At 40.8% G+C, this 14,207-nt stretch overlaps 1 protein-coding gene and 4 non-coding genes across 8 annotated transcripts in view; 2 read left to right on the forward strand and 3 right to left on the reverse strand.

Moving 5' to 3' along the window:
* The window catches only part of LOC114643591 (CD209 antigen-like protein B), a 290,359-nt gene that overhangs the window by 9,888 nt on the left and 266,264 nt on the right, over positions 1 to 14,207 (forward strand). For all 4 annotated transcript variants that reach the window (XM_051927556.1, XM_051927555.1, XM_028792161.2 and 1 more), the window contains exon 2: positions 5,029 to 5,106. In XM_051927556.1, the coding sequence (XP_051783516.1) occupies positions 5,029 to 5,106 (78 nt within the window). The remainder of the gene's footprint in view (positions 1 to 5,028; positions 5,107 to 14,207) is intronic.
* Positions 7,869 to 7,942, forward strand: trnat-agu (transfer RNA threonine (anticodon AGU)). Its single transcript has one exon. It is a non-coding gene; the product is annotated as a tRNA-Thr (tRNA).
* On the reverse strand, positions 8,890 to 8,963 carry trnat-ugu (transfer RNA threonine (anticodon UGU)). The gene has a single exon. It is a non-coding gene; the product is annotated as a tRNA-Thr (tRNA).
* trnas-gcu (transfer RNA serine (anticodon GCU)) lies at positions 9,236 to 9,317 on the reverse strand. Its single transcript has one exon. It is a non-coding gene; the product is annotated as a tRNA-Ser (tRNA).
* trnat-agu (transfer RNA threonine (anticodon AGU)) lies at positions 9,690 to 9,763 on the reverse strand. Its single transcript has one exon. It is a non-coding gene; the product is annotated as a tRNA-Thr (tRNA).

Genomic DNA, 14,207 nt, shown 5'->3' on the forward strand with positions numbered 1-14,207 from the left:
GTCCTGGTGCCAAGTGCACATCTGAACACCCCTATGCTTGAACATGGTGTTCGTTATGGACAATCCGTGATGAGCACAGAAGTCCAATAACAAAGCACCACTCTGGTTCAGATCGGGGAGGCCATTCCTCCCAATCACACCCTTCCAGGTCTCACTGTCATTGCCCACGTGAGCACTGAAGTCTCCCAGCAGTACGAAGGAGTCCCCAGAAGGTATGCCCTCTAGCACCCCCTCCAGGGACTCCAAAAAGGGTGGGTACTCCGAACTGCTGTTCGGTGCATACGCACAAACAACAGTTAGGACCCGAAGGCGGAGGGAGGCTACCCTCTCGTCTACCGGGGTAAACCCCAATGTACAGGCTCCAAGTCGGGGGGCAATAAGTATGCCCACACCCGCTCGGCGCCTCTCACCGGGGGCAACTCCAGAGTGGTACAGAGTCCAGCCCCTCTCAAGGAGATTGGTTCCAGAGTCCAAGCTGTGCGTCGAGGTGAGCCCGACTATATCTAGCCGGAACCTCTCAACCTCACGCACAAGCTCAGGCTCCTTCCCCTTCAGAGTGGTGACATTCCACGTCCCAAGAGCCAGCTTCTGTAGCCGAGGATTGGACCGCCAAGGTCCCCGCCTTCGGCCACCACCGAACTCACACTGCATCCGACCTCCTTGGCCCCTCCCATAGGTGGTGAGCCCATGGGAAGGGGGACCCACGTTGCCTCTTCAGGCTGTGCCCGGCCGAGCCCCATGGGTGCAAGCCCGGCCACCAGGCGCTCGCCATCGAGCTCCAGCTCCAGGCCTGGCTCCAGAGTGGGGCCCCGGTGACCCACGTCCGGGCGAGGGAAAACGCTGTCCAAATTTGTTATTCATCATAGGAGGTTATGTTGAACCGCACTTTGTCTCATCCCTCACCTAGGACCAGTTTGCCTTGGGTGGCCCTACCAGGGGCATAAAGCCCCGGACAACAGAGCTCCTAGGATCATTGGGACACGCAAACCCCTCCACCACGATAAGGTGGCGGTTCGATCATCATTATTATTATAATTATTGTTACTTACCTGTGTATGGTGGTTGGGGGTGCTTAAAGGCACTGTTAAAAGAAAAGAAAAGGAATTAAAATACCTTTTAAGTGATTTTACCTGATGTCCTGGACGTTTGTCTATCGGGTTTGAGGAGCAACAGCACCCTCAAGTGTCACATATGATAAGTGAAAAGGCAAATTTCCTGAATAATTCTGTTACAGGTGTAAGTTACAAGGAGGAAAGACAAGCATCCTGGCTGGGATAAAGGATGGATTCATACCCGGCCAGGAGATCATAATGGATGTACTGGGCAAATGGGCTGATTGGGAGCAGTTAATTTCCCCACACAACAGGTGCCAGTGTTCCTCAGGCCTGGACCAGATTAAGACACCTGCCGGGTGGCATGGGAGTTGGAGTTGATAAACGCAGTGCTGTCAGATCCTTGGATACTGCCAGAGGGTGCTGCTGGGGGAGGACTGCCTTGGTTTCCACACAATCCAGAAATGCTCTGGATGAGCTGGACAGGAGACCAGAAGTAGTTCCTGGATCTAGTTTAAAAAAGAGCCTGCTGCCTCAATTAAATTGAGTCTGAGTTGGGAGGCAGTGGGGCAACTCTCTCTTGGAGGAGGATTGTGAACGGTTAATTTTGCTGGTGTTTGCATGAAAAAGGCGTTTTTGTCAAATCATTTATTTGAACCTGGAATTGTGTTGGGTATTGCTGTGTCTGTGGTTTGGGGCTCAGTTGCACCCCCTAGTAGTTATGCAGGTTATTGGTGATAGCTGTCTACAGGATGTAGATATTTAAAGAATCACTTGATTTGAAAATCAAACTGCTTTGACTGGTATCTATCTCATCGACATGAAGCACTGTGATAACACTACTGTTTCTTCAGTTAGAATTTGCATTTGCTTGGCTTGAACATTAATGTGTTCTGGTGATATTGGTCTCTATATCAACAATACAGTGGTATATAGATAGATAGATAGATAGATAGATAGATAGATAGATAGATAGATAGATAGATAGATAGATAGATAGATAGATAGATAGATAGATAGATAGATAGATAGATGAAAATGTGTGTCTATTATTGTTAAGCAAAGGAAATTGGTACATTTGAGTACCGTTGCTAAACCGGTCTACATGTTGATCTAGGCTGACAATGAAGCAGTTACATACCTCTGGGCAAATCAGAATTAAATGAAGTATGGTCATAGATTCCAAACTGCTGCCTACTTCTTTTTATGCTTTTGGCCCCACACTGCTACAGCTATACTCTGTAGCAACAGTGGCTTGTAGCTGGCCCAGGTTTGCTTAGGCCTGAGGCCGGTAACATATCAATACACTGACCTTGGCTGACAAGGCCACACCACCCACTCCTCCTGGCTGATTCCCGGATGCTTCCAGACTAGTCTTGAGATATAATCCCTCCAGCATTTATGGTATTTTTTCAAAGTGGACTGCACTTTGTACTCTTCCTTTCAAGGCTCCAAAGTGATATTCTAATTAATTGTTCAACACATAACTGTAAAAATGTTCACTGATACAACTTAGCTTCAGAGTGCAAGGAGCATGTAGCTTACATATAGTCAGCAGAAAATTGAGGAAGTGAAATTAAGCTTTATAAGATCATAAAGAAGAAGTTCACTGATCTCAAAATGCCTTATGCACACTGATATATAATGCTTGGATTAAATAGCATCTTTAAGAACACTGTCAATGAGGATATAAACAATGAATGAAATAAAGTACAGCGGTCATCAAATAGACTTGGTCAGGGGACAAATTATCACAGAGAAAATACTCTTTGGGTCAGGCCAGACCCTACTGTTAACTCCCCAAACCAACACACACCTCGCACACGCTTTAACAGACACACTCTCATCCACTCATGGACACACTCATCCACGTCACACTTGTTAAGCCAAGTCACACATGCTATATTTATATCTTCACAAGAAAAGGAATCAGCAAGCATATTTTGCACTGAATCAATCCTGGTATTAACATCATTTCAAACGAGAAAATTGAGTCATTTCATTTTATTTGTTTTTATATAAATTTACATTTGTTGTACCCAATCATGTAACTTTTACCAATTGCCTGCATAGTAACATTCAAAATTCACTTGCAAGTTAGTTGTCAAAATATATCTTTCCAAATGTCTTAAAAGGAGGACTGATAGCGAGAATCATCATTTGAGTGATGAATGGACTAAATAGTAGATCTGTGTAACGCCATCATTCTGGAAAGGTCGACACCATCATTCTGAAATGCTCAGCTGACCTTTCTGGTCTGTAATGAAAGCTTCATTATGATGAAAATACCAGTATTTTGAGAAACACGCCTCTTTCCACTATTCTGCACATTTCGTGAACTGGTACAGAAAAAATGAAATTCTGAAAGAAAAGCTATGATAAAAGCACTTAAGCATTCATCCATTTACTAACTCAACAAGAACAAGCAAAAATTGTTTTCCTTCAGTCTGCTTTGGCACTGTTCACTGATGCGGTGGTATAAAAAGAGTATATTACAGGTGATTTTATCAGAGTTTACTTGTGATAAATCGATAGATAAATTCGTGGAATCTAAGAAACAAAAACCTCCTTCTGCACATCACATTCACAAGATGGCAGAAAATGTCCAAAGTTGAATGATAGAAGCCGTCAGTCAGATTGATCATGCATCCCCAGCCATCTATGAATCAGCAGACAGCACAGACATATCAGAACTGTGCATTTATGTCCAATATTTTGATGGCGCTGAATTCAGAGAAAAGTGTCTCATATAGGTGCCATTTGGGGGTGCTGAAGCTGTCTGGGCATTTGCCACTTTTGCTCTAAGTGTTGCTTTCTAGCCGTTTGATTTTGAAGAAGAGTGTCCCCCTGGTCATGCCACTTTTAATCACCGACTTTATAATTGACGCAGCACAAGTTTAGTGATTATTTAATCTTCTCATTGAAGTGGCAGGCATGGAGGGAATTATTTAACTTTGCAATCATGCATTGCATGTCTTGTTAACATGAATTCAACACCAACCACTTTCAAACTGACTGCACAGATGAATGTGATGTCAACAGTTTCTGATGTTCCAAGAAAATAATTTATCTTCAACCAGTCAGGCTTAAATTTGGCTTTTGACATTGAAAACTGGAAAGTGCTTGAAGAATAATTCAAACTGTCTGTTTTGTGAAAATGAAAATAACTCGTTTTCTTCTCATTCATAGAAAAACACCGTAAATCCTTTTGAGCATGGATGGAAATCACTGTCATCTAATAAATTCCTAAAGAATCAGTTTTGTTTTTATCCATAATGAAAAAATGTGAAAGTGTGTGCCTGTAGTCATTTAGACCCTCAAGCAGACTTTAAAGCTGATTGGCTAAAGTTGTTATAGAAACATAAGAAACCCAATGATATCAGATCAAAAGATATCTGTGTAGATTTCACATAATTTTAAAATAACTGAAAAAAAGTGAAGGGTGGCGCAGTGGTAGCGCTGCTGCCCTCGCAGTTAGGAGACCTGGGTCCACCCTGCGTGGAGTTTTGCATGTTCTCCCCGTGTCTGTGTGGGTTTCCTCCCAAAGACATGCAGGTTAGGTGGTTTGGCGTTTCTAAATTGGCTTGGTGTTTGTGTGTGTCCTGCGGTGGGTTGGCACCCTGCCCGGGATTGTTTCCTGCCCTGTGTTGGCTGGGATTGGCTCCAGCAGACCCCTGTGTTCAGATTCAGCGGGTTAGGAAATGGATGGATGGATGAAAAAAAGTGTTGGATGATGGCTTGAGGCCAGAGAAAACAGATCAGACATGTAGGCTATTGTTGGATGACCATGGACTTAGCAGTTTTTCTTTAACTAGTAACTCTAATTAGTTATTTTATATAATATAATTTTTTGAATTGGGGGTCTAGATTGAATTCTTCTTGTTTATTTGGTGAACAGTTGTAACCAAGATCACAAAACTATTTAATTCACTATAAATATAGCCTTTTAATACGACTTGTTCTTCTTTTCAAACAGAACCAAATGATGAAATCACTTATGCAGAAGTAAAATTTGTAAAACCTTTGAATCACCAGGAGAAGGACTTTCAAATGGGTAAGTTTGTTTCTTGGGGAAAAACGTTATGGTTAATTTTTCAAAATGAAATAAACAGATTCACACATTAATCTCTCTATATGTAAAATCCAAAGTCTGTCTGGCTGTCCACTTTGCACGAGTAAACTACTTAACAGATTTAGATCGGGTTTTTTTCTATAATTTGCTTGAACATTCCAGTTGACTTCTCTCATCACGCTAAGTATCATAGTTCGTTTGTGGTACTGATTTATTTGTGCGAATCTGAATAACACACAGCGGGCTAAGGGGAGGGGGGCGGGTTCCTCCTCACACAGGCGCCAGCCTTGGGGCGTTCCTTACCTTCTGTTAGCTAGCAAACGAGAGAACTACTTAACGGATTTAGATCATTTTTTTTTCTATACTTTGCTTGATTCCAGTTGATTTTGTGACCACTCTCACCATGCTAAGAATCATACTTCGCTTGCAGGAGTGATATATTTGCACTAATCCCAAACAGAGGCTGCTGGCCAAGGGGAGGGGAAAGCATGATGTCAGCAGTGGGGAGCTGGGCGGTGCCATCCTCAATGTCCTGTTTCACTAATACGCAGGTGGAACCGCGGGGGGCGGCTAGTTTATAATAAAAAGTGCCTGGTAGATTGTTAATGCTTGTTAAAGCTGTTATTAAGGCCTCATGACTGTGTCCTTCACTTGTGATAGTGTGAATGCACAGATCTCCAGATAGTTCTTCATCCCTAACATCCTTTGTCATGTACATATTAAGATAGCAAACTTCTCAAAATTGCCCCATTGTAACCAGTTCTATTCTGTGAGGGATGGACATCCAGCCCAAGAAAATTCTGTTGTAACTGATCTCTGGATACTCTCTGGAAACTGAGTGGTGCAATGGTAGTGCTGCTGCCTCATAACATGGAGTCTGAGTGCCCCCTACATGGAGCTGCATGTTCTCACCAGGTTTAGAAAATGGGTAGATGTGTGGAAAGCTTGTTGTCAGTGCTTAAAATGAGCACCAGGTTGTACCTGGAGCATACAAATTTTTACTCCTTATTAAAAAGATTATTTTGTTTTAACTTTTACTTTTACATGTATTACATTGCTGAAACTTTATTTACTATGTATGTGTCCATCCAATCATTTTCTAACCCGCTGAATCCGAACACAGGGTCACGGGGGTCTGCTGGAGCCAATCCCAGCCAACACAGGGCACAAGGTAGGAACCAATCCCGGGCAGGGTGCCAACCCACCGCTGACTATGTATGTGTATTGCTTAAAAATATTGCTGTAGAAACTGTGCAGAAAAGAACAGCCAAGTACAACCCAGGACTGCAGGGCATGTCCTGCTCTGAGAGTATCAGAGAATTGCACTTGTTTAGTTTTGAGCAAAAAGCAATATACAGTAGGTACCGACTTCAGGTCTTCACAATTCCTAAAGGTATCAATAAAGATCATGCAATTGAGTTCTTTCAGCTAAATAGTGAAACCCGTCCACAAGGCAGTAGGAAGACATTAGCATTAAGTACATTTAGGACAGAGACTGGGAAGCAAGGCAGACAAAGGGTTGGTGTAATCTGGAACAAACTACTGAGTCAAGGAGTTGAACCAGAAACCTTGACAAATGTTAAAAAATATCAGAGATGGATGAGATAGATGAGATAACCAAACCATTCTGATGGACTGAGTGTCAGCTTCTCATGTATCAGACTTTTTATATTCTTATTGAAGAAATTAACTCCAGTTCATTTTGCTTGTTGAACTTTCATAGTGAGTGATTTATCTTGTACATTGTTTTATTTATTTGTAGTGTTTTTCTTTATTTTGTAGGGTTATTCTTAGCGATACCATCACTTTTTATTGATATTACAAGTTAGACTTCTGCCATCTACTCTTGTGCTGATTAATTTGCATTATGAATGCTTTAACCCAGTGCTTCCCAAACTCAGTCCTGGAGACCTACACTGTAAAAAATAACGCGTTAAAAGTACTTAAAAAAATAAGGCAACAAATTACAAGCAATATTTCTGAGTAGATTTAATATACTGCACTACTGAGTAAACTTAATTTATTAATTTACTCAAATTTACCTAAAAGAAATGAGTTTGATTAAATATAAGTAGTGGCAAAAATGGTTTATTTTACTCCGATTTTCATTTGAATTACAGTACTAAAAAAAAAAGAGTAATAATGCAACGCTGGACAGTAACGACTGTATAACAAATAGATGCTAAAATTCCATATATCTTTATTTATTTGAACATACACAGATAGTCACAACAACGGAGTTGTATTTTCAAAGGAATGCGTTGTTGTAAAGACCAAGAAACCGATGTGAGAGGAAGTGCCGTGTCATTACATTTAACTTAACTTAAATGTGTTTAATTCACAGTATAGTTTTTTTACTTAGAATAAGATATAAAAAATGTTTACATTTTCAGAAAAATAATAAGTTAACATTATTCATAATTTTTTTATTGAATTAGAACTAAATAATCAATAAAAAGGGTAAAACTCATTTTTATTAATTAAAGTAATGATTATTTTGCGTATAGTTAGCTATATTTTATTATTATTTTTCACACATGAAAGATTTATTTTTTACAGTGTGGATTCAAACAACGTAAGGCAAACTTCTCTCTTTCCAGAAGCGACTGATCGTGGAGCTGCGCTTGCTGAAAGTGCGTTCTCCTTTCAAATGTGTCTTAATTACAAAAAGGTGGACATTTGTTTCATGTTAACTGGCTCTTAGGGGTACGAGGTCACATTGCTAAAAACTCTTTGCAGTTTTAGGCGCCGTGGCTTAGCTGGTTAAAGCGCCTGTCTAGTAAACAGGAGATCCTGAGTTCGAGTCTCAGCGGTGCCTGCCCTTTGTGATGTTCCTTTGAGTGGATTTTCATCTTGGCTCTCGGATGTGCCTGGAAACCTTGCAAGGAACAAGTTAGCTTTGTCCGTTTCAGTGCGGAAGACGGAGTTGGAGCGCATCTCTCAGCTTTAATTCTCTATTCTTTGGCCAGTGAACGAAAGAGAGGAAAGCGAATGCCTGCCTGCTTGCCTGTCTTCATGACGTGTAACGGATTGCTCTGTAGCAAGGCAGCAATGAAAGAGAACAATTGATCATGATATAAGTCTAGTTGAAACGTCCGTGCTTAAACATAGATCGTGGCATGAAGCTTTATCACAGCTGTTAATTTGAATTTAGCAGGAATGGACAGAAGGGAAAATGATTTTCTCACGTGGCCGAGTGGTTAAGGCGACGGATTGCTAATCCATTGTGCTTTGCCCGCGTGGGTTCGAATCCCACCCTTGTCGTAAATTTAAATCTTACAGTGTATTATAGTTTCTGCACCTATTAGTGCTAGCAGCTCAGTTTCAAGAAGAAAATATTCCGACGCTGCTTTCCGCAAATGATCCCAACTCCATCTAAACGCAACGATTGCCTCTTATGTGGGGCGCCGTGGCTTACGTTGTTTGAATCCAGTGTTCAAAGGAAGCGCTCGATGAAGAGACAACGTTCACATAATCCGTGATGAGGACGATCAAGATGTCATCTGAAAAACACATCACACTCACGTACCTGAGAAAAGCAGTCTTCATCTTCAAAGGCACCTTAAAGTCATTTCTTCATCGAGGTTGTCCATTTTCCTTTTTCGACTGCCCTTAAAGACTTAAAACAAATACGTAATAAACCTATCAGTTTAACCGGGCAGATATGCGGTAAGGTTTGAAAGCAGTCTGATTTAAAGCTCACTTTACCACCGATTGAGCTGTGCGTGTACTGTTGAAGAGAAACTGAAGGACACAGAGTGAAGAAGGCACCGCTGAGATTTGAACTCAGGATCTCCTGTTTACAAGACAGGCGCTTTAACCAGCTAAGCCACGGCGCCCCACATGAGATACTTACTGGCCAACTTTCCATTTCACTCTGTAAAACAGAAGGCTTAGGGCAGAATACTTCGATTCTGAACTATGGACAAAGATACTGCAGGTGAGCATCAGGTGTTGCTCGGATTGAGAAACTCCCATAAGAGGCAGTCGTTGCGTTTAGATGGAGGTGGGATCGTTTGCGGAAAGCAGCGTCGGAATATTTTCTTCTTGAAACTGAGCTGCTAGCACTGATAGGTGCAGAAACTATAATACACTGTAAGATTTAAATTTACGACAAGGGTGGGATTCGAACCCACGCGTGCAAAGCACAATGGATTAGCAGTCCATCGCCTTAACCACTCGGCCACCTTGTCACGTGAAAAAGTCATGTTTCCTTCTGTCCATTCCTGCTAAATTCAAATTAACAGCTGTGATAAAGCTTCATGCCACGATCTATGTTTAAGCACGGACGTTTCAACTAGACTTATATCATGATCAATTGTTCTCTTTCATTGCTGCCTTGCTACAGAGCAATCCGTTACACGTCATGAAGACAGGCAAGCAGGCAGGCATTCGCCTTCCTCTCTTTCGTTCACTGGCCAAAGAATAGAGAATTAAAGCTGAGAGATGCGCTCCAACTCCGTCTTCCGCACTGAAACGGACAAAGCTAACTTGTTCCTTGCAAGGTTTCCAGGCACATCCGAGAGCCAAGATGAAAATCCACTCAAAGGAACATCACAAAGGGCAGGCACCGCTGAGACTCGAACTCAGGATCTCCTGTTTACTAGACAGGCGCTTTAACCAGCTAAGCCATGGCGCCTAAAACTGCAAAGAGTTTTTAGCAATGTGACCTCGTACCCCTAAGAGCCAGTTAACATGAAACAAATGTCCACCTTTTTGTAATTAAGACACATTTGAAAGGAGAACGCACTTTCAGCAAGAGCAGCTCCACGATCAGTCGCTTCTGGAAAGAGGGAAGTTTGCCTTACGTTGTTTGATACTGTGGCTGCAGGTTTTTGTTCCAACCAGCTTGTGTTTTTATTTGGACTCCTAGCCTAATTAAGTGAGATGTTATTTCCCAGTTTCTATGTTTTAGAGCCAATGGAGACATAACAAAACTAAGTTTGGTAAATTTTTATTAAAATGTACTAAACACTTATATGGGGATTTTTTTTAGCTTTTTAACAATTTTCAGCCTGATTTTCATTTTGCTTTTCCAGATGTTCTGATTATTTAATTTATTATCTACTAATTAGTGGGTTTGTCAATAAAGTTATTGCAGCCTTTCATCACTCAGTATTTGGTAGAATTAGGGCAGAGGTCCTCAATCACGGTCCTGGAGGGCTGCAGTGCCTGCCGGTTTTCATTCCAGCCATTGTTCCAATTAGAACTCAGGCCTTGCAGATAATGACAGTTGGTGTTTAACTCTATGCCTTGTTAGCGCTTTCATTTATCAAAGACAAAGTTTAGTTACTTTGTACATCAGAGGTCTTCAGTTACAGTCCTGGAGGTCTGCTATGGCTGCAGGTCTTCACTTTAACCAATTTCTTAATTAGAACCCTTTTATTTATTACTAAAGCAATACATATTTTGGGCTTAATTTTAGTTCTCTTGCCTGTTACCATTCAGAACCCTTAATTGCCTCTTTTAGGTTTTAGCAGCAGCGTTTAAGTTTGAATTGTTGCCTGTTTTCTTAACCAGACATTAGTTAATAATGAGATGCAGTTAACCAATAAACCAGCAGTCCTCCAGCTAACGTGCTTCCTTTTAAACCTGTGCATATGTACCATGAAGTATCTGTGATAAAAATTTTTTAGAAATGAATGAGAGGGGAATTGGAAGGACCGTTAAGTTTAAATCTCTTCTGGTCCACAAAACACTTGGATAATGTTCTCCGAGAAGGAAACTCTACAGTGCAATTAAACTTTCTCTTGGATGAATGCAAGCATTAGCAAGCCAAACAGTTCAATACCACGTTTCAATATCAGTGTGGACTGTCTTCTAATTAAAAAACTAGTTGGAATAAAAATCTGCAGCCACTGTGGCCCTCCAGGACTGTGATTGAGGACCCCTGTACTAGGGTGTTGTACTGTTTAGCCATTAGTTTCATTTTGCTTGACTTCTCACATCATTCAGTGTTGTTTACCTGGCTGTCAGTTCTGTTTGTTTTAATTATCATTATTAGGATACAATGAGGGGTGCAAACTGCACAAAAAAATAACAAAACAATAGGACAACAACAAAAGAGAGGTAAGCATTTAGAGCAAAAGTAGAAATATTTCTATATGTCTTATAAATGTAAAAATCATACTGCTGTGCTTTTCTAAAGGCAGAATAATAATGAATGAGATCAAATATTATCACTAATTGTGAATTTGGCTGGAATAAAAACCTGCAGCCACAGTGGGTCCTCAGGACTGAGTTTGGGAAGAAATGCTTCAGTTGTTGTACTGCATATCCTAAGCTGCAGCTTCTGCTCTGAAAGGACTTTCTTTGCACAAGGCAGCTGTTTCAAGTGTTTTCAGATTCCTTCCTTTTCTTGTTTTCTTCTCTCCCTCATTCATTGGTCAGAGGAGTTCTGTCTTCAGTTGAAAACCACATCTCTGCATGAAGGGGTTTCCTATTTGTGGTTTACTTTCTGTATTAATAATATTTTAGCAAAGATTGCATGCATTTTAGACATTGTAAGCATATCAGTGGATGACCTGGCAAGTGGATTAAGCAACATGAGTTAAATGAGATCTTTTCCTGGATATTTTTGATATTGTTTGCTCTTGTCCAGTGTTAGTCATCATAGACTCCTATTCTATCAGAAACATTGCCATCTCCATTCTCTATATAATTTTCTTGACCATCACTACGATTTACAGTATGTGGGTTAAATAAGATTTCAAAAGGAATGTGATTTTTGGATGGGGTATTCCTTACTTTTTATAGGAACTGTATGTGATCAGTGCTGTCGTAACAGGAAACAAATTCAGAGAAGTCACTGAGGAAAAGCTTGGTTTCCTGTTACAGTGTGTTAGACCTTCTACCTTGAAACTCTCTGATAAGGCAATGGCTAAACGATTCCTTGCCAGCAAGCTAGCCTCCTCACACTTATTCCAATGGCTGCAACACACATAAAATGTCTTTTGCTTCTTCAAATCTATGACCAGTTACATTTTCGCTGAAAAGGTCTGCAGTGGTGGTGTCATAAGCAAATGTAATGATAGCGTTGGACTTGTGTAGCCATAGGTGAAAAAAGGAGCATAGTAGTGTGCATAGTCGTATGAGCCGACAAGTCAAGAGAAGGTGATGCAGTGAAATCCACTCATGGCTGAAAATCTAGAAGAGGGAAGTCTAAGTACTGGACTATTCACAGAACTCTGGCTAATTTTTTTCTCTGAGGAAAAATAAAGTGGCATCTATGTATCTATCTAACTGTTTTTCTGTCTATTTATCTATCTATCTATCTTTGCATGGAAGGGCTCCAGAATGGTATGAATTGCAAGTTATTTGGCATCCTCAGTGGACAGGTTATAATGATATGCAAACTATAAGTCCAAATTATCTGTAATTGTATGTTTAATGAGTCCCAGCACCAGCTTCTCAAAGCATTTCATCACAACGGCAAGTTGATCAAAGGGAAACAATGACACAAAGAATGATCGAAATTTTTTGTTATGTAATGGTTCTGAAAAAAAAAAAAAAGCTAACCTTTGCAAATATCATAAATTACACCGGCTGTTACAGACTGAAATTAAATGTATCTTTTTATTCTAAAATAGTAAAAATAAGAACACTTCACTTCTCAAAAGGGAGTCATACAGGATCGAACTCGTAACCTGATTGCCACTCAGCAACTGATACTGTTGCGCCATGGTAGCAGTTACAGTAAATGAGTGTCAATGTCGCACACTAAGGAAGCTTTTTTTGGCGGCGGCTTTTTTTTGTACCTTTTGCTGAAAGTGTTTCTTTGATATTTGGACTTCAGGTTTCATCCATTATATAGTTTATGCCTACATTTTGTCATTTGTTACTAGAATGTAAAAAACGTTTCTGTTTTAAAAATGTGTTTACACAGATTACTGTAGAAACGCAACACACATGAAATGCGTGTGTTCCAAATAACGATTTATTATTTCCACTCTAAAACTCCACTTCACTCCCAGATAATCAATCAAGGCATGAGCTGGGAGAAGTTCGTGTACGTTCTAAGTCGGTGGGGGGATGGAATAGCCGGCTGCTTGCAGCTTGTCTTTATCAGTACATTTAGATGACAAAAGACGCTGGCGGAGAGGTGAGAACGGTTTTAAGAAGCGATTTAAGGTGGTCCGGATCTACGAGTTTTTTCGCAGGCTCTGGTAATTCTAGTGTTAAAACAGACATCAGAAGAGCACAAAGTAATAACCAATTTTATTTATAAAGCACACTTCTTACGTTCAAAGTGCTAGACAAATATTCAAAAGGGTGCAATTGCAATAGCAGCACAGAAAAAGCTCAATAAATAACACTGCCCAATTTTAGTAGTAAAGCATTAAGCCAAAACCAAAAAAGATAAAGGCCTGGTTTCTTGAAAGCATGTCACCAGTGAGAAGGAACTTACACTGGTCAGAAGAGCATGTGAGACTCTCCCTGACTTCCAAAAAATGGGTGACACTTAGTACAAATGAGTGTGAGAACTGATGTTAGCTCTCACCAGCTCAGGAGTGGTGAGATGTCTGCATGATCAAATCTATTTGGTTTTTATCGTGTCATTTTAATTCTTCCTGTCTGCTTGCGACATCAAAAATATTCATCAACTGAACCAAAAAAAGGGCACAGAATTATTTAAAATGTATTTAGAAAGTAAGTTAGGAGGAAACAGTAAAATGTTTTGTTAAAAACATCGCAACCTTCATCTAAAATGTAAAGCAGACGGCAGTGTGTTCCATCTTATTCTTTTTACAAAATTATGAGTCACACTAGGAATGTGGGGCAGCACGGTGGTGCAGTGGTAGCACTGCTGCCTCGCAGTAAGGAGACCTGGGTTCGCTGCCCAGGTCCTCCCTGTGTGGAGCTTGCATGTTCTCCCCGTGTCTGCTCCGGTTTCCTCCCACAGACCAAAGACATTCAGGTTAGGTGCATTGGTGATCCTAAATTGTCCCTAGTGCGTGCTTGGTGTGTGGATGTATGCGTGTGCCCTGCGGTGTCCCCAGGGTTTGTTCCTGCCTTGCACCCTGTGCTGGCTAGGATTGGCTCCAGCAGACTCCCATGACCCTGTGTTAGGATTTATTGGGTTG

The sequence above is a fragment of the Erpetoichthys calabaricus genome, chromosome 5 (genome assembly GCF_900747795.2).
Source record: "Erpetoichthys calabaricus chromosome 5, fErpCal1.3, whole genome shotgun sequence".
Classification (NCBI taxonomy): domain Eukaryota; kingdom Metazoa; phylum Chordata; class Cladistia; order Polypteriformes; family Polypteridae; genus Erpetoichthys; species Erpetoichthys calabaricus.